At 52.6% G+C, this 18,828-nt stretch overlaps 5 protein-coding genes across 5 annotated transcripts in view; 2 read left to right on the plus strand and 3 right to left on the minus strand.

The window, feature by feature from the left end:
* Positions 1 to 226: 226 nt before the first annotated feature.
* Positions 227 to 3,043, plus strand: BBA_01213 (condensin complex component cnd2; the record flags this gene model as incomplete). The annotated part of the gene is made up of 4 exons (XM_008596310.1): positions 227 to 291; positions 386 to 977; positions 1,033 to 2,646; positions 2,741 to 3,043. The coding sequence occupies 4 exons, from the start codon at positions 227 to 229 to the stop codon at positions 3,041 to 3,043; spliced, it is 2,574 nt and encodes an 857-aa protein (XP_008594532.1).
* An 835-nt stretch (positions 3,044 to 3,878) lies between these two features.
* On the minus strand, positions 3,879 to 5,760 carry BBA_01214 (HMG box protein; the record flags this gene model as incomplete). The annotated part of the gene is made up of 7 exons (XM_008596311.1): positions 3,879 to 4,060; positions 4,114 to 4,830; positions 4,888 to 5,139; positions 5,201 to 5,255; positions 5,308 to 5,493; positions 5,548 to 5,581; positions 5,642 to 5,760. The coding sequence occupies 7 exons, from the start codon at positions 5,758 to 5,760 to the stop codon at positions 3,879 to 3,881; spliced, it is 1,545 nt and encodes a 514-aa protein (XP_008594533.1).
* An 8,077-nt stretch (positions 5,761 to 13,837) lies between these two features.
* On the minus strand, positions 13,838 to 14,687 carry BBA_01215 (oxidoreductase, short chain dehydrogenase/reductase family superfamily; the record flags this gene model as incomplete). The annotated part of the gene is made up of 2 exons (XM_008596312.1): positions 13,838 to 14,027; positions 14,104 to 14,687. 2 exons carry the CDS (start codon positions 14,685 to 14,687, stop codon positions 13,838 to 13,840), a joined length of 774 nt encoding a protein of 257 aa, XP_008594534.1.
* A 705-nt stretch (positions 14,688 to 15,392) lies between these two features.
* BBA_01216 (alpha/beta superfamily hydrolase) lies at positions 15,393 to 16,457 on the minus strand (the record flags this gene model as incomplete). The annotated part of the gene is made up of 1 exon (XM_008596313.1): positions 15,393 to 16,457. One exon carries the CDS (start codon positions 16,455 to 16,457, stop codon positions 15,393 to 15,395), a length of 1,065 nt encoding a protein of 354 aa, XP_008594535.1.
* A 1,220-nt stretch (positions 16,458 to 17,677) lies between these two features.
* BBA_01217 (C6 transcription factor) overlaps positions 17,678 to 18,828 on the plus strand; it is a gene marked incomplete at both ends in the record, with an annotated part of 2,007 nt that continues 856 nt past the window's right edge. The window contains 2 exons of the mRNA XM_008596314.1: positions 17,678 to 17,819; positions 17,900 to 18,644. Coding sequence (XP_008594536.1) covers positions 17,678 to 17,819; positions 17,900 to 18,644 — 887 coding nt within the window. The remainder of the gene's footprint in view (positions 17,820 to 17,899; positions 18,645 to 18,828) is intronic.

Below are 18,828 nucleotides of genomic sequence, written 5' to 3' on the forward strand. Positions count from 1 at the left end.
GAAATTCGAGGCTCCTGCGCCGCCACACCCGCGTGCACCAGCCACACTGCATCGCGCCACTCTGTGTACAAATCCTGAAAAAGGCACTTTGTTTACTTTGTTGGTCAGCCAGCGAATCCAAGGCAACACTACTGCCACTTCAGCGGCCAAACGCGACACAGGGCCCTGAGCCGGAGAACCAATCTGCATAACGGCTTTTTTTTTGGTCACCATACGCTCCTCGAAAATGCCTCGCGTTGCTCAGATGCCACGCTCTGGCAGCGCCAGATCGGTATCGAGGTCGCTAAGCTCGTAAGTTCATCGCGTCGCGTAACAACCGAGCCCCTCACCAGGGTCGCGCAATACAGCACCGCGCAGATACTCACAAAATACGCTCACGATGTAGGATACCCCTCAACGATGATGCCGAGGAGCGCGGCAAACGCATTCATTCGCGAAAGGCCCTCCACGAAAAGCAAATCAACCAGCTCAAGGCCGCTGCGTCCAACTCGCGCAAAACCAGCCTTGGCATCGACGACATTGAAAATGCAGCACCAGGCTCGAACGCCGGCACGCCGCGCGCCTCGCGTGGCCTCGACCTCTCTGATGACCCAATCATTATCAACGGTGTCAATCTCACTCCCGACAAGCGTGTCCCCATTCTCGCCAACTTTGAGGAATGGATGAAGATGGCCACCGACAATAAAATCAACGCCACCAACTCCTGGAACTTTGCCCTCATCGACTACTTCCATGACATGTCCCTGCTCAAAGAGGGCGACGGTGTAAACTTTCAAAAAGCCAGTTGCACTCTCGACGGCTGCGTCAAGATTTACACAAACAGAGTCGATAGTGTCGCGACCGAGACAGGTAAGCTGCTCAGCGGCTTGGCCGACAGCAACAGCAAGAAGAAGGGCGACGGTGGAGAGGGTGCCGAAGAGGAGAGCGAGGATGAATTAGACGAAGACGGCAACGTAAAGAAGAAGCCCAAGAAAAAGGTAATAATTCATCAGCCACACGGCGCGACGCACGCCTGCTGACAAGCCACGATAGTCGCATCGATCCGAAGCCACGCTGGCACCTTCATTCTCATCATTACAACTCAAAAAATTTGAGCTCGAGTTTTCTGTCGACCCTCTCTTCAAAAAGGCCTCTGCCGACTTTGACGAGGGCGGTGCCAAGGGTCTTCTCCTCAACCACCTCATGATTGATTCCCAGGGTCGTATCGTCTTTGATAGCAGCGACGACACTGACGCTATGGGCCTCACTGGCGACAAGAAAGCCGAAGTAGGAGCAGAAGCTGATCTCGACGAGGACGAGGAAAATCTCGAGAGTGACATCTCGCAGCTTCAGAGCGACGTCGAGGCTCTGCGCATCGAGGAGGCTGAGCAGGAAGACGACCCTCAAGATATCGAAATTGACCTGACTGGTCTGCGACAGCGCTATTTCCCTAACCTGAGCCGGCTGGACGAACTGGACGTCTGCCCTTCGCTTAAGGACTTCGAGCTCGGTGACGCTTCCGGATCCATGGACATTCCTTTCCTCAAGGCCCCCGAGGACTGGCGCGGAGACGAGGATGGACGCCTGCCTGGCGCATTTGGTGACAACTCTGGCATGCTCATAGACGGCGACGCACCCATGGGCTTTGATGATGACGATCTTGGTCTGGGCAGTTTTGACATTGGCGACGACGTTGCTTTTGGCGAAGGCGGCGAAGCGTGGGCAAGAGAGGCAGCGCTGGAACCGCAAATGCGTGTATACGACAAGGCCATGGGAGGAGAATATGGTGCCGAGGAAGACGAGTTTGATGAAAATGGCGACTACGTCATTTCTGTATCAAATCCACAAAATGCTGATAAGATGCACCAAGATATTCTGAGCTTCTTTGATCAGGCTTTACAAAAGAACTGGACAAGCGCCGAGCACTGGCGCATCCGCAAAATCAAAGATACAAGCAAGCCTGCTGGCGACACGCCCAAAAAGCGCAAGGAAAAAGAGCCATTCGAAATTGACTTTGGCTCCGCGTTCGACTCGAGCTTCCTTGATGCCCTCTACACACAAGCCGCAAGCAACACCACCATCAGCCTAGCCAAGAAGGACTGGAAGTCCAAGTCGCGCAATCTGCTTCCCGACGACAAACACTTCAACTCCAAGTCGCTGCTGAGCCTGTTCCTCAAGCCCAAGGCGCGCTTGATTCAGCGCAGCACCGGTAACCCGCACGGCGTGCGCCGCATGTTTGGCGGCAACCACGACGTGGACAACCAGCCTGTGGGTGAGCTCGACGAGGCGTTTTGGGCGCAGCAAAAGGCGCCCGAGGAGACGGCACTCCCTGGCGGCGACTACGATGCCAACTTTTTCCAAGATGACGCTCTGCCGTTTGCGGGCGGCGGCGACGATGATGACGACGACATGGAGTTTGCGGACGCTCAGGAGCACCTGGGCGGCGCGGGCGCCGATATGGGCCTTACCGAGAATGTGGGCGGCGTGACGGCCATGTTTGGCGGCGACACCTTGGCGAATCCCATGGGAGCCTTTGGCGATACGCTTGTCGCGGCGACGAGGCGCGCGCGTCCGGAGTACGTGCAGTATGCGCGTGTGGCAAAAAAGGTCGACATTCGCCGCCTCAAGGATGAGATATGGAAAGGCATGGGCCTGGAAGCCCTTCAAGTAAGCACATCCTACACACGCACAAGAAGAAGAAGAAGAAGAAGAAGAAGAAGAAGACGCACACTCTGCACATGCATACTAACAACAGACGCAGACACCAACGGCCGTTCCTCCGCCCCAGCCCGCCGGCCGCCGTTCCCTCTCGGAGCAGCAGCAGCCGCAGCAGCCGCCCGAGGACGCAGCCACGAACCCGACGCTCAAGTTCACAAAGGTCATGAATGACTTGCAGCGCGTGTACCCCAAGCCCGTCATGAACGACATTTCCACATCGTACTGCTTCATCAGCCTGCTGCACCTTGCCAACGAGCGTGGTCTCATCATTGACACGACCGAGGATCTCAGGGAGCTGGATATTCGCAAGGATTGGACGGCCGAAAATCTAGAAGGCGAGGCGTAGGGAATTGCAAAGGTGGATGCGCATATTTGATTAATACCGTGGCAAGGGAGAGGTGGGCAGAGGCTTCAAAGGACGCCTATGAGCGGGATATGACTCTTGTATAATGATGACCATCTATCAAATATTTATTGTTTCTTTTTTACCAAGCAAATCTTCTTGATGCAGCGCCTTTAATCCCGTTTCCTTTCTTTGCCGTGGGCACAATAGCAAGACGCTCGAAGACCATACAGCGTCATTTTGAATCAGGAAACAGACACATTGAATTGATCAAGTCATTCAGGTCATTGATTAGCCATTTAACTTATATACATGGAAGCTGCCAGCTGGCCGCTTGCGCGACGCAACATGCTCGCAATCTGTTTGTGCTTCGGAGTGTGCAAATAAACAAACATAAACAAGCAAGATTCCTTCTTCGATTTTGTTTTTCTCGATCCAGTCCTGATTTCCTTTTTCCCCTATCAGAACTTGCATCTGTCGCACACTAAACACCCGATATTAACAAGTTTGAAATAATCAAAATACAGAAGGAATTTTCAAACAGAGATCTACGCTGAAATCGTGAGCAAAAAAGCATCATAAATAAGCCTCGCCAATTGTGCTTGCCCGTAAATTGTCCCAAGAGTATCCACTGACATAGGAAGCAGATGAAAACATATTGCCGGTACATACATCCAATAGATATCAAAAAATTCCAAAAGAAACGCCGCAGTTCTCCGAATACGATTGTGAAAGCATTGTCATCCTGGCTGAACATGTCAAGAAAATGAAAGAAGAGAGAGGGAAAAGGATCAGCCTCATCACGTATGGAGAGACTGGTTGATCACGTAGCTGGCTCTCACCGACGGCCACTTCGACGGCCGACGATTTCACCGGCTTGGAGCAGAGCGCTCATACCGTCAAAGCGTCCCTTTTCAGCTGTAGTGTTGGTGGGAGACCGTTCTGTCGTCATGACGACGTCGCCATCTCCCGACTGCTCCGTCTTCATATGCCGAAAGGTTGGCGAGTTGGAGAGAAAGCCTGTATACGAGTCAGCGAACCGCGCGAATGCATTGAGAAATTTTCCAACTTACCATAGCCAGGTGAGACATGGGGAGATTCAACTGTGTTCTTACTATTAGGCATGTGCGGGCCCCTTTGTTGAGGGGCTTTGGCATATCGTGCACTCGATGTTGCCTGATTGGAGAGGAGTGCATGAATAGGCAGCGCGCCCTCGCTGATTGGACGTGAATCGGGCAGTTTTGATCCTCCAGAGCGCCTCACAGCATCCTCCGCTGGGTAGCTGGTAGACGAGCCCATACCCATGGAAGGCGAGCCATCAGGCGCAAGCCGTCCACTAATGCCTTGTTGATTATCTTTATCGAGCATATCCGAGAGGGAGGGTAATTGCTGAGGCATCGTTGGGTGTTCCGAAGGGTTTGAGCGGTCGTACCACGCAGCTGAGTGCTGCGAGTAGCGGCCGTCGACAGGGCTATTCCCATCGATATGAGAGGAGCGTGGCGAAAAGGCATTTTCGTCGAGGGAGTTCCTTTGCGACAGTGCTGTCGGTGCAGTTGAGGATGCTTGTGATTCGGCAATCGAGGCAATGGAGTCTACTCGGCGACGACGATAAGGTGGCGGCTCGCTTTCTCTCAACCTTTCGCTGCTGCTACCGCTTGCTGTTCCGGACGCACCGCTCGAAGGTGTACCATTAGTACCGCCGCTTGTGGTACTTCCGTAGCTGCTGTCATGACGAAGTCGAGCAGCCTCCCGCTTGCCATCAAACCTTTGCCTTTTCGAGGTGTCTGTGGCTAGCCAGAGGTTAGCAAAGTTGTGTATCACAACAGGGCGAGGAGGAGCATGCTTACATAGATGGGCCTTGGAGCCTTGATTGTGCTTGTTCTGCTTCTCCTTGAACTCTTGAAGATACTGGGCATATCTACGATATTCTGGAGTCTTTTTGTATTCCGCAAGGCTTCGTCGATATTTGTCTTTGGCAACGTTTGCCTGATTCTCGAATGATTCTCGCTCGGCCTGGTCCAAATTTTGCCAATTCTCTCCGACGAGCTTCGCAATTTCCGTGAAGGATAGGTTGTGACTCTTGAGATCTTCTCTCATTTCTGTGGGGTAATGTATTAGGCCGTGCTCATGTGAAACGTGTGAAGGACAGACGACGCTTACTATTTGAAAAGAGAACATAGGCGGAGGGTGGCCGCTCCGGGGCATGTTCGTCTGGCTGTGGCAAATCAGCGGGCGGGCCGGATACGTAATTATTGATAAGCACGTACCTTTGGATGACGCCGATACTTCCTTTTTGTTACACCGTTGGTTGACTCAGAGCCGGCCTCCGAGCGAGTTGGATTATCTCGTCTAAGGTGTTGCTGCTTGCCCTCTTCTGAACCAGGCTTCAGCGCCGAGACTAGTGAGATGCTGGGGGCGATGCCGCGAGCATTGGCAATACGCCTTTGAAGTTTCTGGAGGTCATGTGAGCATAAAATGGCAAGCAAATATGTAAGGTCACTGCTCACGCGTCGATGGCCGAGCTTGACTCCGAGTGCATCACTATTCTCAAAGTTAGATACGGATCGAGGGAGGTGAGTAGCCCGTGGTGCAAGCACTCACAGGTCAGACTCTTGGATATCGAGAATGGTCTCCCAAGAGTCGAAACCTTGATCTACAAATGCATCGAGGTAGTGAGCAAGGCCCAGCTCGGCAAAAACTGATTCAAGCTCTCGATGCATGCAGTCGAGTTTTCGAGTGTCGGTGGGCAGGAACAGTGCTGAGTCCGTCACTAAATCACGGGCTCCTTGTTGAGGGGTTGATGGATAGCGGATGTACCAATGGCCGGCATTTAGATACAAAACGGATAGCAGTGAAAAAAGGGCGATGCGAGACCTGAAGAGATTCGAGATTGCCGTCTTTAAAGGTGGATTTCGCGCAGCGGAAGGTGGCAATGAGGCAACAGCGGGGATTAAGAGGGCGATGATGAATGATGTTTGACAACCGAGGAATCCGTTCCGGAGCAAATCCAGTAGTGAAAAATCGCTTAGAGAAATCGAGATGCAGCGGGCAATTTGGTGCAGGTGGTGGCACAAGGTTGGCCGGTGCGGCTTCTGGGTGGGAGGGTGTAAGTGACGAGTCCTAACGGGCGTGTAAATGTAGGGAGCGCGTGGCGAGAAGTAGTTAGTCGTTGGCGATGACCGCTGTCTACGTTGTTAGTGGACGCGGGTTGTGAGGCCGGAGTCTGGTGATAGTGAAATGACGTCGAAATGGTTTCAAAGATGGAGACAAGTAGCAGAGTGAGAGAAATGCAGAGCGATCGAGAGTGAGTGAGAGCAAACGAAGATGAATGAGAGAGGAGTGAATTAAAAGGGAAGTGAGTCGCTCAGTAGTCAAGATCGAATCGAACAGGTTGGCAGGGCCGCAGCGCGTTGGCGGGTGTGGTATTGCTTGAGAGCCCGTTTTTGCTAGTACTAGTGGAAAGGAAATGGAGTTTGTGACGCAATAGAGCGCTGGCGATCCTTGCCAGGTGTGGCGTGTGGAGAGTGCGTTGAGAGGGTAGGGCAGCAAATTGGACAGGACAATCGAGATTTCAGTTCTGGTTGGGAAACCCTAGACGACGAACAGAGGCAGATGGATGGACATGCCGATGTAGAGACGGCGAGGGGCGGGACGGCTGGAAGAATTGGGACGGGGCCAGAGAAGTTGACCGCAATGGCGAGGAGCGGGAGGCGAGAGACGGCTGATGGTTGATGAAGATGCAGAAAGAGGGACGGGCTCTGGAAAGAAAAGAGAAAAGAAGGGGAAAAAGAAGAGAAAAATAGAGAAGCTGCCGACGAGGCATGGGCAGGACTACCTACCTAGGCTCGTGGCCTGGTAGAAGCGTCGGTCGTCGTGGACCATTCAGAGGTCTACATTTCCCTAGGTAGAGCCGTAGAGGGCTAGGTTGCGTGGGCAGCCTGTCGAAAGGTCCCAGAAGCTAGTAAAGGAGGGGTGAGAGGAGAAGAAGAGGGGCCGGCCGGCTGAAGGAGGGGGGGTGTGCACAGTAGGTGAGAGGTCTGGCGAAAGCCAAGTACCTGCGTTTGTCCCTGCTTGACGGTTGCCTACCCGTTGCCAGTCCCCAGTTGCCAGTTGCCAGCTAGCTGCCAATTGCCCGACTGTGTGAACAGCTGCGAGTATTCGTAGGCTGGGCAGCTAGCAACTGGCGTTCGGCGGCTAATAGTTCACAGCTGGCAGGCTGCCTGTCAATGGACGTAGAAAAGCCCGGGAAGGCAGGTCTTGTACTGTGTTCCGAATATATTCTATCTGTTTTGTTGAAAAGAATTATATATTCAGATGAATCCCATCTCTGCCCTCTCTTTGACGCATTTCTAAACTCTCACCCAATTTTTACCTAGACTATTACCAAAAAGAAACAAAAAAAGGGTGCTTTGCGCTGCAGTGGATGAGTGGGTGCAGAACGTCTCCATCGAAGAATAGTGGGCTACTAGCTGCTCTCACTAGCTGGCAAGCTAGATAATCGCCTACCGTTCATAACCGTTGCAACACTCCATAACGTTACCACAAAAGCACTTTCTCGTCGTGCCATTCAACCCCAATCCCGTTGCCGTATAAGCCATTGCCGAATTGTGAGCCCTAATAAAGAGCCCTAATGCACTTGATGGTTAGCTGCAGAGCAGACTCAGTCACTGACCAGTGGCGCATCATGCTGCAAATCAGACACGGCACCGGAGACAATTTCGGGCATACCATGCCGCGTCTACAATGACTGATAAATGGCATAGGGAGCCAAATGGCAATATTCTACCACTTGACCATTGCAGTATTCAGTTATTATCCCACTCTTTTTTCGCTCCTATATACCCCTGCCCCCCACATTCCCCTGAGGCACTCACTGGATATTCCACATACCCCCGGCTCCATTCACGCTCCTGCTCGGTACGACTGATGAAATGTGCAAATCCTTTCTCTTCTTGCCATTTCATATTTTCGTCTACGAGACTGCCGGTGAGTGATGGCCTGTACGCAAATTCGCAGCCGGCTCCGAAGTCCGTACGACGTTACAGGCATGGCCCCTTCATATAAACGATCCCTGGTCTTCGTTTTTTCCCGTTTGTTGCAGGGAACGACACAGTGCTGAGTCAGTGCGCGATGGATCCGGCATGTCGATTCCCTCGAGTTTTTCAGACAAATGGAACGTTTGTGTCGAAAATTACTTCGACCATCAAAACAAAAAGACGCTAGACACATGAACTCGAGATACAAACAGGGATCGCGTGATCATGTAAGTAATTTGCGGCGTCTCTAGTTGTGTGTCATTGAGTAACCAACCAGTCAACAGTCAACCATCACAATGACCAATACCAACAGCGCCGACGTGAAGCGGTCACACCCACGAACCCCCACACTAGGTCATCGATCGTCACTGGGGCACTGGCTCAGTTTCAACTTTTCGAGCGACAAAAATAGAGTCAGTGAAAGCCACAAAGAAAGCCAGCCATGATCTCATGGCCGGACCAAAACAGGACCTCGCAGCATCCTGGTACAGATAATTTGCAAACAAGTTACTTTACGAGCGGGTTGGCAACTGAACAAGCAAGCAGGTACCAAGCAGACAAGTTGGGCATGGTACCAAAACCTGTTGATGCGGTCTAGTATCCGCGGAGCGATGTAACAGCCTGTACCCAAGCCATGACGGCCCGGCTTTAGACGCTTTGTCAATGACGACCACGATACACAGGAACCACCGATGACGTGGGGTAACAACAGATGAACAAGACTGGAAAAGGAAAGACAAGCAACAAAGTTAGTGCAGACCCATTTGCGGCTCGTATTTACACGCGGCACAGATCGATGTTTTTCAACTTTGGCACCCGATTCGACGATTTCCAGGCTAGTCTCCATTTCATCGTCATCGGCACTATCAGTCACCATCACTCACCATCACTCACCATCCGCTTTCTCTACTACTAAATACCCACAACACGTCCAATGAAGAAGACGCACGCGCCTACAGCATCGTCGATGACCCAAACTAGGTCAAGCGTCAGCCAGACCAATGGCCTTTGCCCTCTGGTGCGATGTAGCCAAAGAACATGCCCAAGCTTTCTCCGTACGAGTTGACATTGCAAAGAGGAGTAGCCGACCCAAACTTAGGCCGTGTCTACGACAAATTATCGAGAAATGTGACACAAAGTGAACAGATTACGCTTTCCCTTTGCGTTGCTTCCTAAACATGCAGCTCCCGTTGACGCAGTAGAGGTCAAACTTGGTGACCGCAATGTCAAGTTGTTTTGAAACCCACAGGTCTCGCCTTTTCCTCCGAGATGTTGGAAGTGCGGAGAATGCGCGAGCCGCAGCCCGCAGGCGCATGCAATTATGGAGGGCGGGTCGGCTCGAAACAGGAAAAAGAAAAGAGAATAAGAGCGGCGTCGGGGAAGCGAGACATGGCGCACGTTCGTTTGTATGCAGAGAAGACGCCAAAAAAGGGTCCTGTGATTGGTCATTTAATCCAAAAGGACAAGTATCAGTAATCTTTGCTACTCGGTCGAGAGGCAGCAGGCAGCCAAACTTGCTGATGCAGCCTGTTGTCTACATACAACCTAGGTATCTCTGTTGTTTGACGTTTCAGTAGTAACCACTACTTTGCAGTATGCACTGTGCATCTACGTGAGTATCAAATAAATATGTGTGTGTGTCTGTGCTTTTTCTTCGATTTAATGACTGCTAGTTTCTCCATGTCGTGAATTGTCCACTTTCTTTTTTTCCCAGCATTAGCATAACGGCGTTGGGTCATTGGCGTATGTTCAAAAGCGGGGGAGGGGATGCTAAAAATCCGAAAACATGAAAAAAAAATCCTAGATCTCGATGTTGGTGTCTCTAGTGACTAAGCAGCATGATATGAGATGGGGGGAGGCACACCTCCGGATAAGGTGTCTAAAAAGATGCAGGACAAGTGCATGCCTCGAGGCAGCACGACAGTCGCCGGGAGGGGGTTGCAAAGCGCAAGTCGCCTGAAAGAAGCGACCAAGATTCGAGGATACAATTTTTCAGACAGTGAGGCGTAGGTCGCTATGGCGCGCAAGCATGCAGATGAGGAGCGAGATGGTGTGAGTGAGTATCCTTCGTTATATGCGTGTGGGAGAGTGGTGACGACTTTTGACAACTTACAAGACAGCTAGCTAGCTGCTCGTCGACACAAAGACAAGAAATAAACGGTGGCGGGTGGGGTATTTAGCAGAGATGGGGTAATCAGGAAATAATAAAGAAGAATAATAGGAGGTTTCGTCTTTTGCATGCCACACAACCACAAAAGTCCGGAATCCCACCAACAAAGTGGCGCCAGTTGTCTGCCGTGCCCATCGAACTTGCGAGTCTGGGATCGAGGTTTGGCGTGGTCATCGTTGTTTTGGCGTGGCCATCGACAATTTGCATGCTGAAAATGGTGCGGGACCCATTTTCCGAGGGCCAAGGTGTGCGACCTGGGGGGGGGCGTGTGTCTAGCGGCCTGCTGTATCCGTACCGGTACGGATACTCCGTCAACGGATTAATAGCAAGTTGTAGCAAGTCCATGCGCCCTGTCAACAATTGACAAGTGGTTTTGATTTTCAAGGTGGCTTGCCCATGATGAAGTTTTCTCATCTTGCCGGAGCTGCTGACCCTGAAAGAACCCCTTTTAACCCCTACGCCAGACAATGACAATACATGTTTATTGATTTAACCACCTACCCACCCCGTTGATATACAAGCTTGCCCCGCTGCTACCTCACCGTTCGTCGGTGCTTCCGTTTGCTTCCAAATGTAACCCGCGTCCTTCTTCGCCCCCAGTACCTTGGACTGGGAATATGCATCAGTTTGAAAACATGTCTCTCGCCCCTTTCCTTCTCCCATCACTCCTCTTCCCCACATCATGATTTGGTACTCCGTGCCTAACTACTACGAGCCCTCATCCTCCCCCCCCCCTTCAACAGCTTGAACCTCGAGGGCCTTCATCAGCAGCTGCACCCTTTTCAACGATGAACCCCGAGAGTTCATCAGCAGCTGATGGCCTCATGTTACTTGTGACCACAATAATCTTCGTCGCCACGGTCTAGGCTTTTCTCTCGTTGCCCGCCCACGCAACCCGCGGAAAAGAAGAAAGAAAAAGATGAAAGAGCGCCACCATGTCCAAGGCTAGCATTGCGCCGCTGTTTTGCCCATGTTATCCGCCCCAGATATGTTTTGCAACCGTAGTGCCAGTCATCGCAACCGTGCAACACCCATATCAAATCTCTCCTTAGGCGAAACCATCGCATAGCGTATGTTGTATTCGTATCAGACGTTTTACGTTGTATCATTGAATTCTCAGTTGCCACGATAGCAGCAGCGTACAGCACAAGCCGATTGATCAGGTCATCTGCGCCGTCTATCATAACCGTCAAGGCAAATTGATTGCTTTCATCTGCACGGCCACCATTGCGGACACCAGCAGTCACAACAGCTCATCTTCTTTGACAAGAAAGTTAAAATGAAAAACACTCGTTTGGATCAGCAGGTCTGCCGCATCTCGGCTTCACGACACTACACTGCCAGCGCCTCCCACGTTCATGTTCCTGCTCACATCCACATCAAATCATGCGGCAATTGATTAGCTCATCAGATTACGAGTCCAAGGGCCCAACCCACCACAACTTGGCTGCACGGCCTAATAAGAAGGTTGTGAGAACACACAGGCACATGCGGACTAAGTCGAAATGGTTAGTACCTTGCAGCCAAGACGAGGAAGGAACCTCTTTTTTTCCCACCCCTCCATTCTTACCCGGCTACGGCGATCGACCATTTCCACCTTCATCGACAGGTCTTGCGGCCGACACGCCATCACCCTCCCGCCAAAAGTCTCTTCCCAATTATTGCATGGCGCGCTTCTTCCTCGTCTCACCGTTCTGAACGTCAGCCTTGGCCCTGGCGTTCGAAATACGAAGAGTCATGAGATAGAAACCAGCAGAAAACAAAAAGAAAACAAAAAGCATCGATCAAGGTGCCACCAGCTCAGCCAACAACACATCGAGCATACACAGCCTAATCATGAGTCGCGCATCCACTCAAAACTTCCACAGAGAGCAAAATTGGTATTGCACATCCACACTTGACGATAACAAGCAGCGACAAGTATTATTGATGAATTACAGGGCAGGAACTTGCTCCTTGTCTCGGCTCTGCTGCCATCACACTCTCTTTTTCTGACGTCCTTGATCGTTCGCCACTCGAAACGAAAAAAAAAAAAAATCCCTACCAGGCAGTGCCTGCCCGCTGAGCCAACCACAATCCAATATCTCGATGCGTTCCGCATCACGATTCAGCCTTTCCTGAACTGTACCTCTATCTGCCACACAATCTGCATGACACATCTCGATGCCATGATGAAGAAGGCTTGTGTAAGACTTGCGTACATAGCCGGTAAAGGGACGTGGCAATTTTCCTGTCTTCTTCTTCCGACTCATTAATGCTTGCATGCTCCTCTTTGTCCTTGCTCCTCATTGCGGGCACCAAACAAATTGGTGGTGTACTTGTTGTCTCTCTTGCTGCACACTCGCAGCATCCTGGTCGTACGTGGTGGCAAACCCACGCTTCCCAATCGCAGCATGGTAAGGACCGGCACAAGGGGAAAACAACCACATCAGGCTTAGTTCAAGCTTTGCTTTGTAGAGCTCAAACTAAGAATTCGACACCAAAAAGGCCCTACAAACGTTGTAGATTGTTGATGATGCTTTGGCTGGGCGTGACGGTTGGTAATGAAGTATAGCAAGGGTCACTTTCCAACGTCCCGTATGATCTCAACGCATCGTTGATGGCTGTGTGGTGGTGATTGTTTGATGCCTTTTCTTGTCAAAGAATGCTTCTGCCGAAGGAAACTCGTATAAGTTGGTCATCAATGTCTGCCTCGTCGCATCTCAATGGGCTCCCACGGCTCCCTACCTATTGTCGCCACTGGACATGATACGGTGTACAATCCCGACTTGCACACCGGGTATCCTTGTTTCCGCGCAATTGACGTTACTCGTGGGCTTCAAGGTGCTCCCTGACACGATTGCTGTTCAAGAAGCTCCAGAGTACGCGTATCCCTCGACGTCGGCACAGCTATCGGGCAACGTCGCCGACAGGCGAGAACCGTCTGTCAAGCTGATTGCCACATCTCCGCATCATCCAGAACTCAGGCACCCACGGCACCTAAAAACGGTGAGTCAACGGAAATTCATTCGTGGTGACCATGACCCATCTTTTCTAGCCAAGAGTTAAGGCATGTCGTGTGGTTGTTTGACTGACACGAGGATCCTAGACGACAATCGACAATGTCTTGTATATGTTTCGCAAAGTTGGACACTCGCTCGCTACCAGAAGCACTCGGATGATCTCTTTCGGATAAAAGTTGAAATCGTTGACGGTATCATTACCCGCACTCTTTCCCAGGCGCAGTCCCGACCCAGGACACAGCCGCTGCAAGGAGAAGTCAAGTTGCCACGAATTTACCTCACGGTCAACATCTTGGATAATAACAATTCCATTATATATTTATAATATATGGCTACTAGTTTGGCAGACATCTAGGTACTTCCACGGTTTGTCAGGTCTACTGAATGAACCCAGGATTTGCCTTTGAGCTGCGGAAACGGTTTACGGCATATCCCGACAGGGTGGTGGCTATAATGATCACTGTACGCGAAGGCGGACAATTGCTCATCATATATCTGATCTCTAATCAGCACAGTATATCACTGAAACTGTCGAGCCTCTAGTCCTCGCCCCTCCTTCTCCGCCAAGTTCATCCAAGGCTCATTCTACTCAGCAGTTGGCGCCTCCATCCACCGCCCATGTCGCTCCTGTGACATATCCCGCCTCCGGACTCAGTAGAAATACAATAACGTCGGCGACCTCATCCGCCTCGCCCAGCCGACCTGCTGGCACCTCTGGCGCCGTGCCCTCACCGCCATGCTTTTGGTTCGCCCGAAGCATGGGAGTGTCAATCGGCCCTCTTTACGCACACACACACACATCAAGGGTCAGTATAACGGTAAGACAGTGTCCAAATGGGGCGGAAGCAAGCTTACGGCGACACAATATTGACGCGGATCCCACGCGTGGCCGCCTCGACAGCGGCGCTCTTCGCCAGTCCGATGCCAGCGTGCTTGCTTGCACTGAATACACTACCCTTGGGAAACGCACGCGAGCCATACATGCTCGACACCTGCACGACGCTGGCACCCGGTGTTCGCAAGACGCCCGGCCGGAGCGTCTCGGCGAGCACATGGAATGCGCCGCGGGCGTTGCAGTCCATGATGGCATCATACTCTGCGTCATCGACCTCCCAGATGGTCTCGTGCCCGAGACGCCGCCCGGCCGTGCCCGCGACGTTGGCGCAGCCGTCGATGCTGCCGCCTAGGGCTTCCTTGGCGGCGGATACAAAGGCCTGAAAGGCCGCGCGGTTGTCAATGTCGACCTGGCGGGTAAAGAGTCTCGCCGCGTCGCTACCGCCTTGCATCGTCTCTGCTTGCAACTTGGCCAGGCTGGCCTGGTTCGTGTCACAGACAGCAACGGCCGCGCCCCGGCGCAGCAGGGCTCTGGTGGTGGAGAGGCCGATGCCGGACGCACCACCGGTGACGATGTATACTTTGCCGGAAAAGGAACTAGACATAGTGATTTTGGAAAAAAGGTGATGATGACGATGAATGTGGGCTTTGAGCGTGAAAGATGAGCATGAAAGATGTAAAAGACTGCAAATCAGCTTCCGGGGAGGGAACCTGCCTTTCTTATATAGCCCTCTTGGGGCCAGAATTGCGGGATAACTTGGAACGTACCATTCACTAATGCGGTCCCATTTTACGTATGAGTTGTGAGGGATCCCCTCACTAAATTGATTCTCAGCTGGTGGCTGATTCAACACACCGAGGCATCCTACAAATACTCTTATCGCCGTCCGACATCAAGTGTGTTCGGTAGTCAGTTAGATTGCCCCGTCTCGGGGCCGAAGACTGAGGAAATACCCTTGGGAGGGTGTTTTTGGACGTTTCGAAAGATATTTCTGACTATCGTTGATTAATCCTTGCCTCCATCTTCCTTCGCTAGTCGTTTACCAGGCGTGAGGTTGTGTATTACGAATGTGAATAGCTAGCAGGAGTCACTCAAGTACGGGTCGACATGGACTATCAAGCACGTTTCTCCCGAGTTTTCATCTACAGTGGATGAAAGCGAACAATTGTTCATGATTGTAGCAGAAAAGTATGGACGAAATATTGACAAAGCTCTACCCAGCAGTCAGTTTCTTTCCATGACCTTGCAACTCTTTCTCATCCAGGTGGTCCAAGGTCCATCATGATGCTTGCAAACCCCCGTACCTTTTCTAAAGACTGGTCCGAAAAAAGTCGGTGAGCTTCTCAAAAGGAATCAGCTGCACCCGATCATACAAGTCGACGTGACCAGCCCGCGGAACCCAGTACAGCTCCTTGGGCTCTGCGGCCCGCGCGTACGCGTCCTCGCTAAACTCGCGCGAGTGCGCCTGGTCGCCCGAGATGAAGAGCAGCGGACGGGGCGAGATTGTCTCGATGTCGTTGAACGGGTAAAAATTAAACATTTTGGGAAAGCCCACGAGCGTAGGGTGCGTGGTCAGCGCCTCGGACGCGCCCGGGGGCGTAAACTCGCCGCGCGTCGTGCGGTAAAAGTCGTAAAATTCCGCAGCGACAGGCGGCGTGTCCTTGGTAAGCTCGTTTGGTGTGCCGCCCGTGTACCGAGGCGCACCGCCCTCTGCCTCGACCCAGCGCTGCCGCGCCGCCTCGTCGGCAATCTGCCTTCGCTGCTCCAAACTCTGCGCGTGCCGCAGCCCGTTGCGGGTGGCCGCGCCCATGTCGTACATGCTCGCCGTGGCCACGGCCTTGATGCGTGTGTCAATCTTGGCCGCGCTGACGAGCCAGGATCCGCTGCCGCAGATGCCCAGGCCGCCGATGCGCTCTCGGTCGACAAAGTCTTGGGTGCCGAGGTAGTCGACGGCCGCGCTGTACGCCTCGACAAAGAGATCGGGCGAGACCGAGTTGCGCGGCTCGCCGTCGCTGGCGCCCCAAAACGAGTGGTCAAAGGCAACGGTGACGAAGCCTTGCTCGGCCAGCTTTTGGGCGTAGAGGTTTGCGCTCTGCTCCTTGACGGCGCCGAATGGGTGGCTGACGACAATGGCGGGTGCGCCGCCGCCGCTGGAGGAGGAGGAGGAGGAGCTGTTGCTGCTGCTGCTGCTGCCTTTGTACAAGTTGGCAGCAATGGACATGCCGTACAGGTTTTTAAAGGTGATTGGGTGAGCAGACACCTTGTCACTTTGGTAAAAGTTGTCGGCTCCAAACGACATGTTTTGTGCGGTAGCTGGCATTGTGCTCACAACGACGATGGCGGCAAAGGCGGCGATGCTGCGTCCCATGTACATGCTGAGATTTTGTTTGTTGTTGGTTGAACTTGAGACTATGTCGACAAAGAAATTGAGTGTTGAAATGATTCTCATCTTTGATCCGAGTCCGTCCTCACGGTAGGGTTATATAGTTGGACGGGCGGAGTTGTGCAACTTGGTCGTAATATGGCCATTGTATCTATCGATGCAGGATCGACCGAGTGCAACATCGGATACTGAAGTGGCCCATTACCATCATATCGTCAGTCTGCAGAGGACACGCGTACATGTTCATGCGTCGACTGAGTAAAGGCAGTGCAAAATGAAGGTATTGTATGACGATGTCAACCTGTACATGGTAGCTGAGATGGTGCAAACTTCAAGCATGAGCCCAAATACACCGAGTGACAGACCGAACCAAACATACATGACGAGGACATCTAGATGCTCATCTCATCCAACGTCTGCGCCACACAGCTTTTCTGTCATCCAGTTGCATTAGTGCTGGCCTGAATATCCACGGCGTAGAATACTTCCTGCCGAATGAGGCCTGGCAGACGATTGAGTAAGTGATGGACAGGGTTGGCCGAGGTCAACGTGACGTGTGTAAGGCAGTGTTGACCACGCAATAGCGTGGAGATCTGGGGAACCACGTTAAGCCTAATAATCTGCATACGATTCTGTCATCCAGTTGCATTAGCCCCAAGGCAGATCGCCCCATTCGCATTGACTACCGAAGTTGCCAGCTCCACCTGGGGGCAATAACGAACTTGTCTAGAGCTGCATTTACATTAGCGTTCGGACTTTAAGCAGGCAAAGCAGTTCTATCGGCTTTAGGCTTTAGCAGTGAGAGAGCCATTGCATTGACTCGGTTGGTAACAATTTAACAAAGCTCTAATTAGTAGATGAGGCGGAGTGCGATAGTGAGAGCTTGTCCTGTTGTATATTCCACACAGGAGGGGGGTGTTTGATCCACGACGAGCTGCAATCACCATCATGAGATTTTTGTCTGCCCCTTCCTTGGTAACTAGAAACACTTGGCATGATCCTTTGTTGCAGCCTTGCCACCAGAGAGATACGTATCTTGGTCTAAACATAGTACTCGGCACTCTGCTCCCCACCCTTCAACTCGCGGATGTATTCCGTCTTTCTCCTGACGTCGGACGATGATTCTCGTGAATGTCATCCACCTGCATATAGAACCAGAGCCCATGCATACGACCCCTTGTCTTGTTACCAAAGAACCTGCATTTGCAACCATGGCCTCTCCTCCCAACCAGCCAATCGCGCTGCGGCCCATGCGCCACCAGAGCTACGTCCAGCGTCCAAAGGAAGACTGGGCGGGCATCACCGATCAGAAAAAGAGAAAGACACTGCAGAATCGACTCAACCAGAGGGCTCGTAAGCATTTTCCCCCCTCCCCCTTCCCCCCCTTGCCTGATAAGCTTGGTTACCACTTATCAACGCACACGCAAAAAAAGGACGATCGAGGCAGCCACCGCCGCCACCGCCCAAGACGGTGGACAAGGGCGCCGCCGCAGCCGCCGCCGCCGCCGCGTCATACACCAACAAAGAAGAAGCTGCCAGTGAAGGTGGAGATGATGAATCACTCGCAAAGGCTGTTGTTCGAAAACGCGCTCTTTTGGCGCGCTTCGCCCTCGAGGCTACGCAGAGCTACGTCACGAACCGGCCAGACACGGACCAGCTCCTGCGCGTAGTCAAGCTCAACACCATCAACGCCCTGACCGCAAACGCCGCGGCGCTGCGGCTGCCCGGCGACTGGCTCATGTGCCGCGCCATCTCGCCCTTTGGCCTCGTCGGACCTCTCCCGGTCCCGGTCCCAGTCCCGACCAGCAGCGGCGGCGGCGCCGGACAACAACAACAACAACAACAACAACAACAACAACAACAACAACAACAACAACAACAACAACAACAACGCTGTTGTTACCCGGCGTCGCTGACACCCACGCCGCTGCAGCTGCGCATCCCGCACCACCCCTGGATCGACCTTCTCCCGCTGCCGCGGATGCGCGATAACTGGCTGCTGGCCATTTACGTGCAGGAGCGCCTGACCGAGGAGGACGAGGTGCGGCTGTGGGATGACCTGGTCGAATGGGACGCCGGCGCCGGCGCGAGCCTGGTGGTCTGGGGCGAGCCGTCGGATCCGCGGAGCTGGGAGGCGACGGTGCCGTTTCTGAGGCAATGGGGCCGGCTGCTGGATGGGTGCGACGAGATACTAGAGGCGACGAATTACTGGCGTCGCAGTCGGGGGGAACGGTGCCTTTTATTTCCCACGGGGGATTCTCGCTAATAATATACGAGTTTTCCACGTTTTGGTGTGTGGCCGAAACTGCATAATTGAATTTACCCATGAGCCATCATTGAATAGAACTCTACATGCGTCGTC

Source organism: Beauveria bassiana (assembly GCF_000280675.1).
Source record: "Beauveria bassiana ARSEF 2860 unplaced genomic scaffold BBA_S00002, whole genome shotgun sequence".
Lineage (NCBI taxonomy): Eukaryota > Fungi > Ascomycota > Sordariomycetes > Hypocreales > Cordycipitaceae > Beauveria > Beauveria bassiana.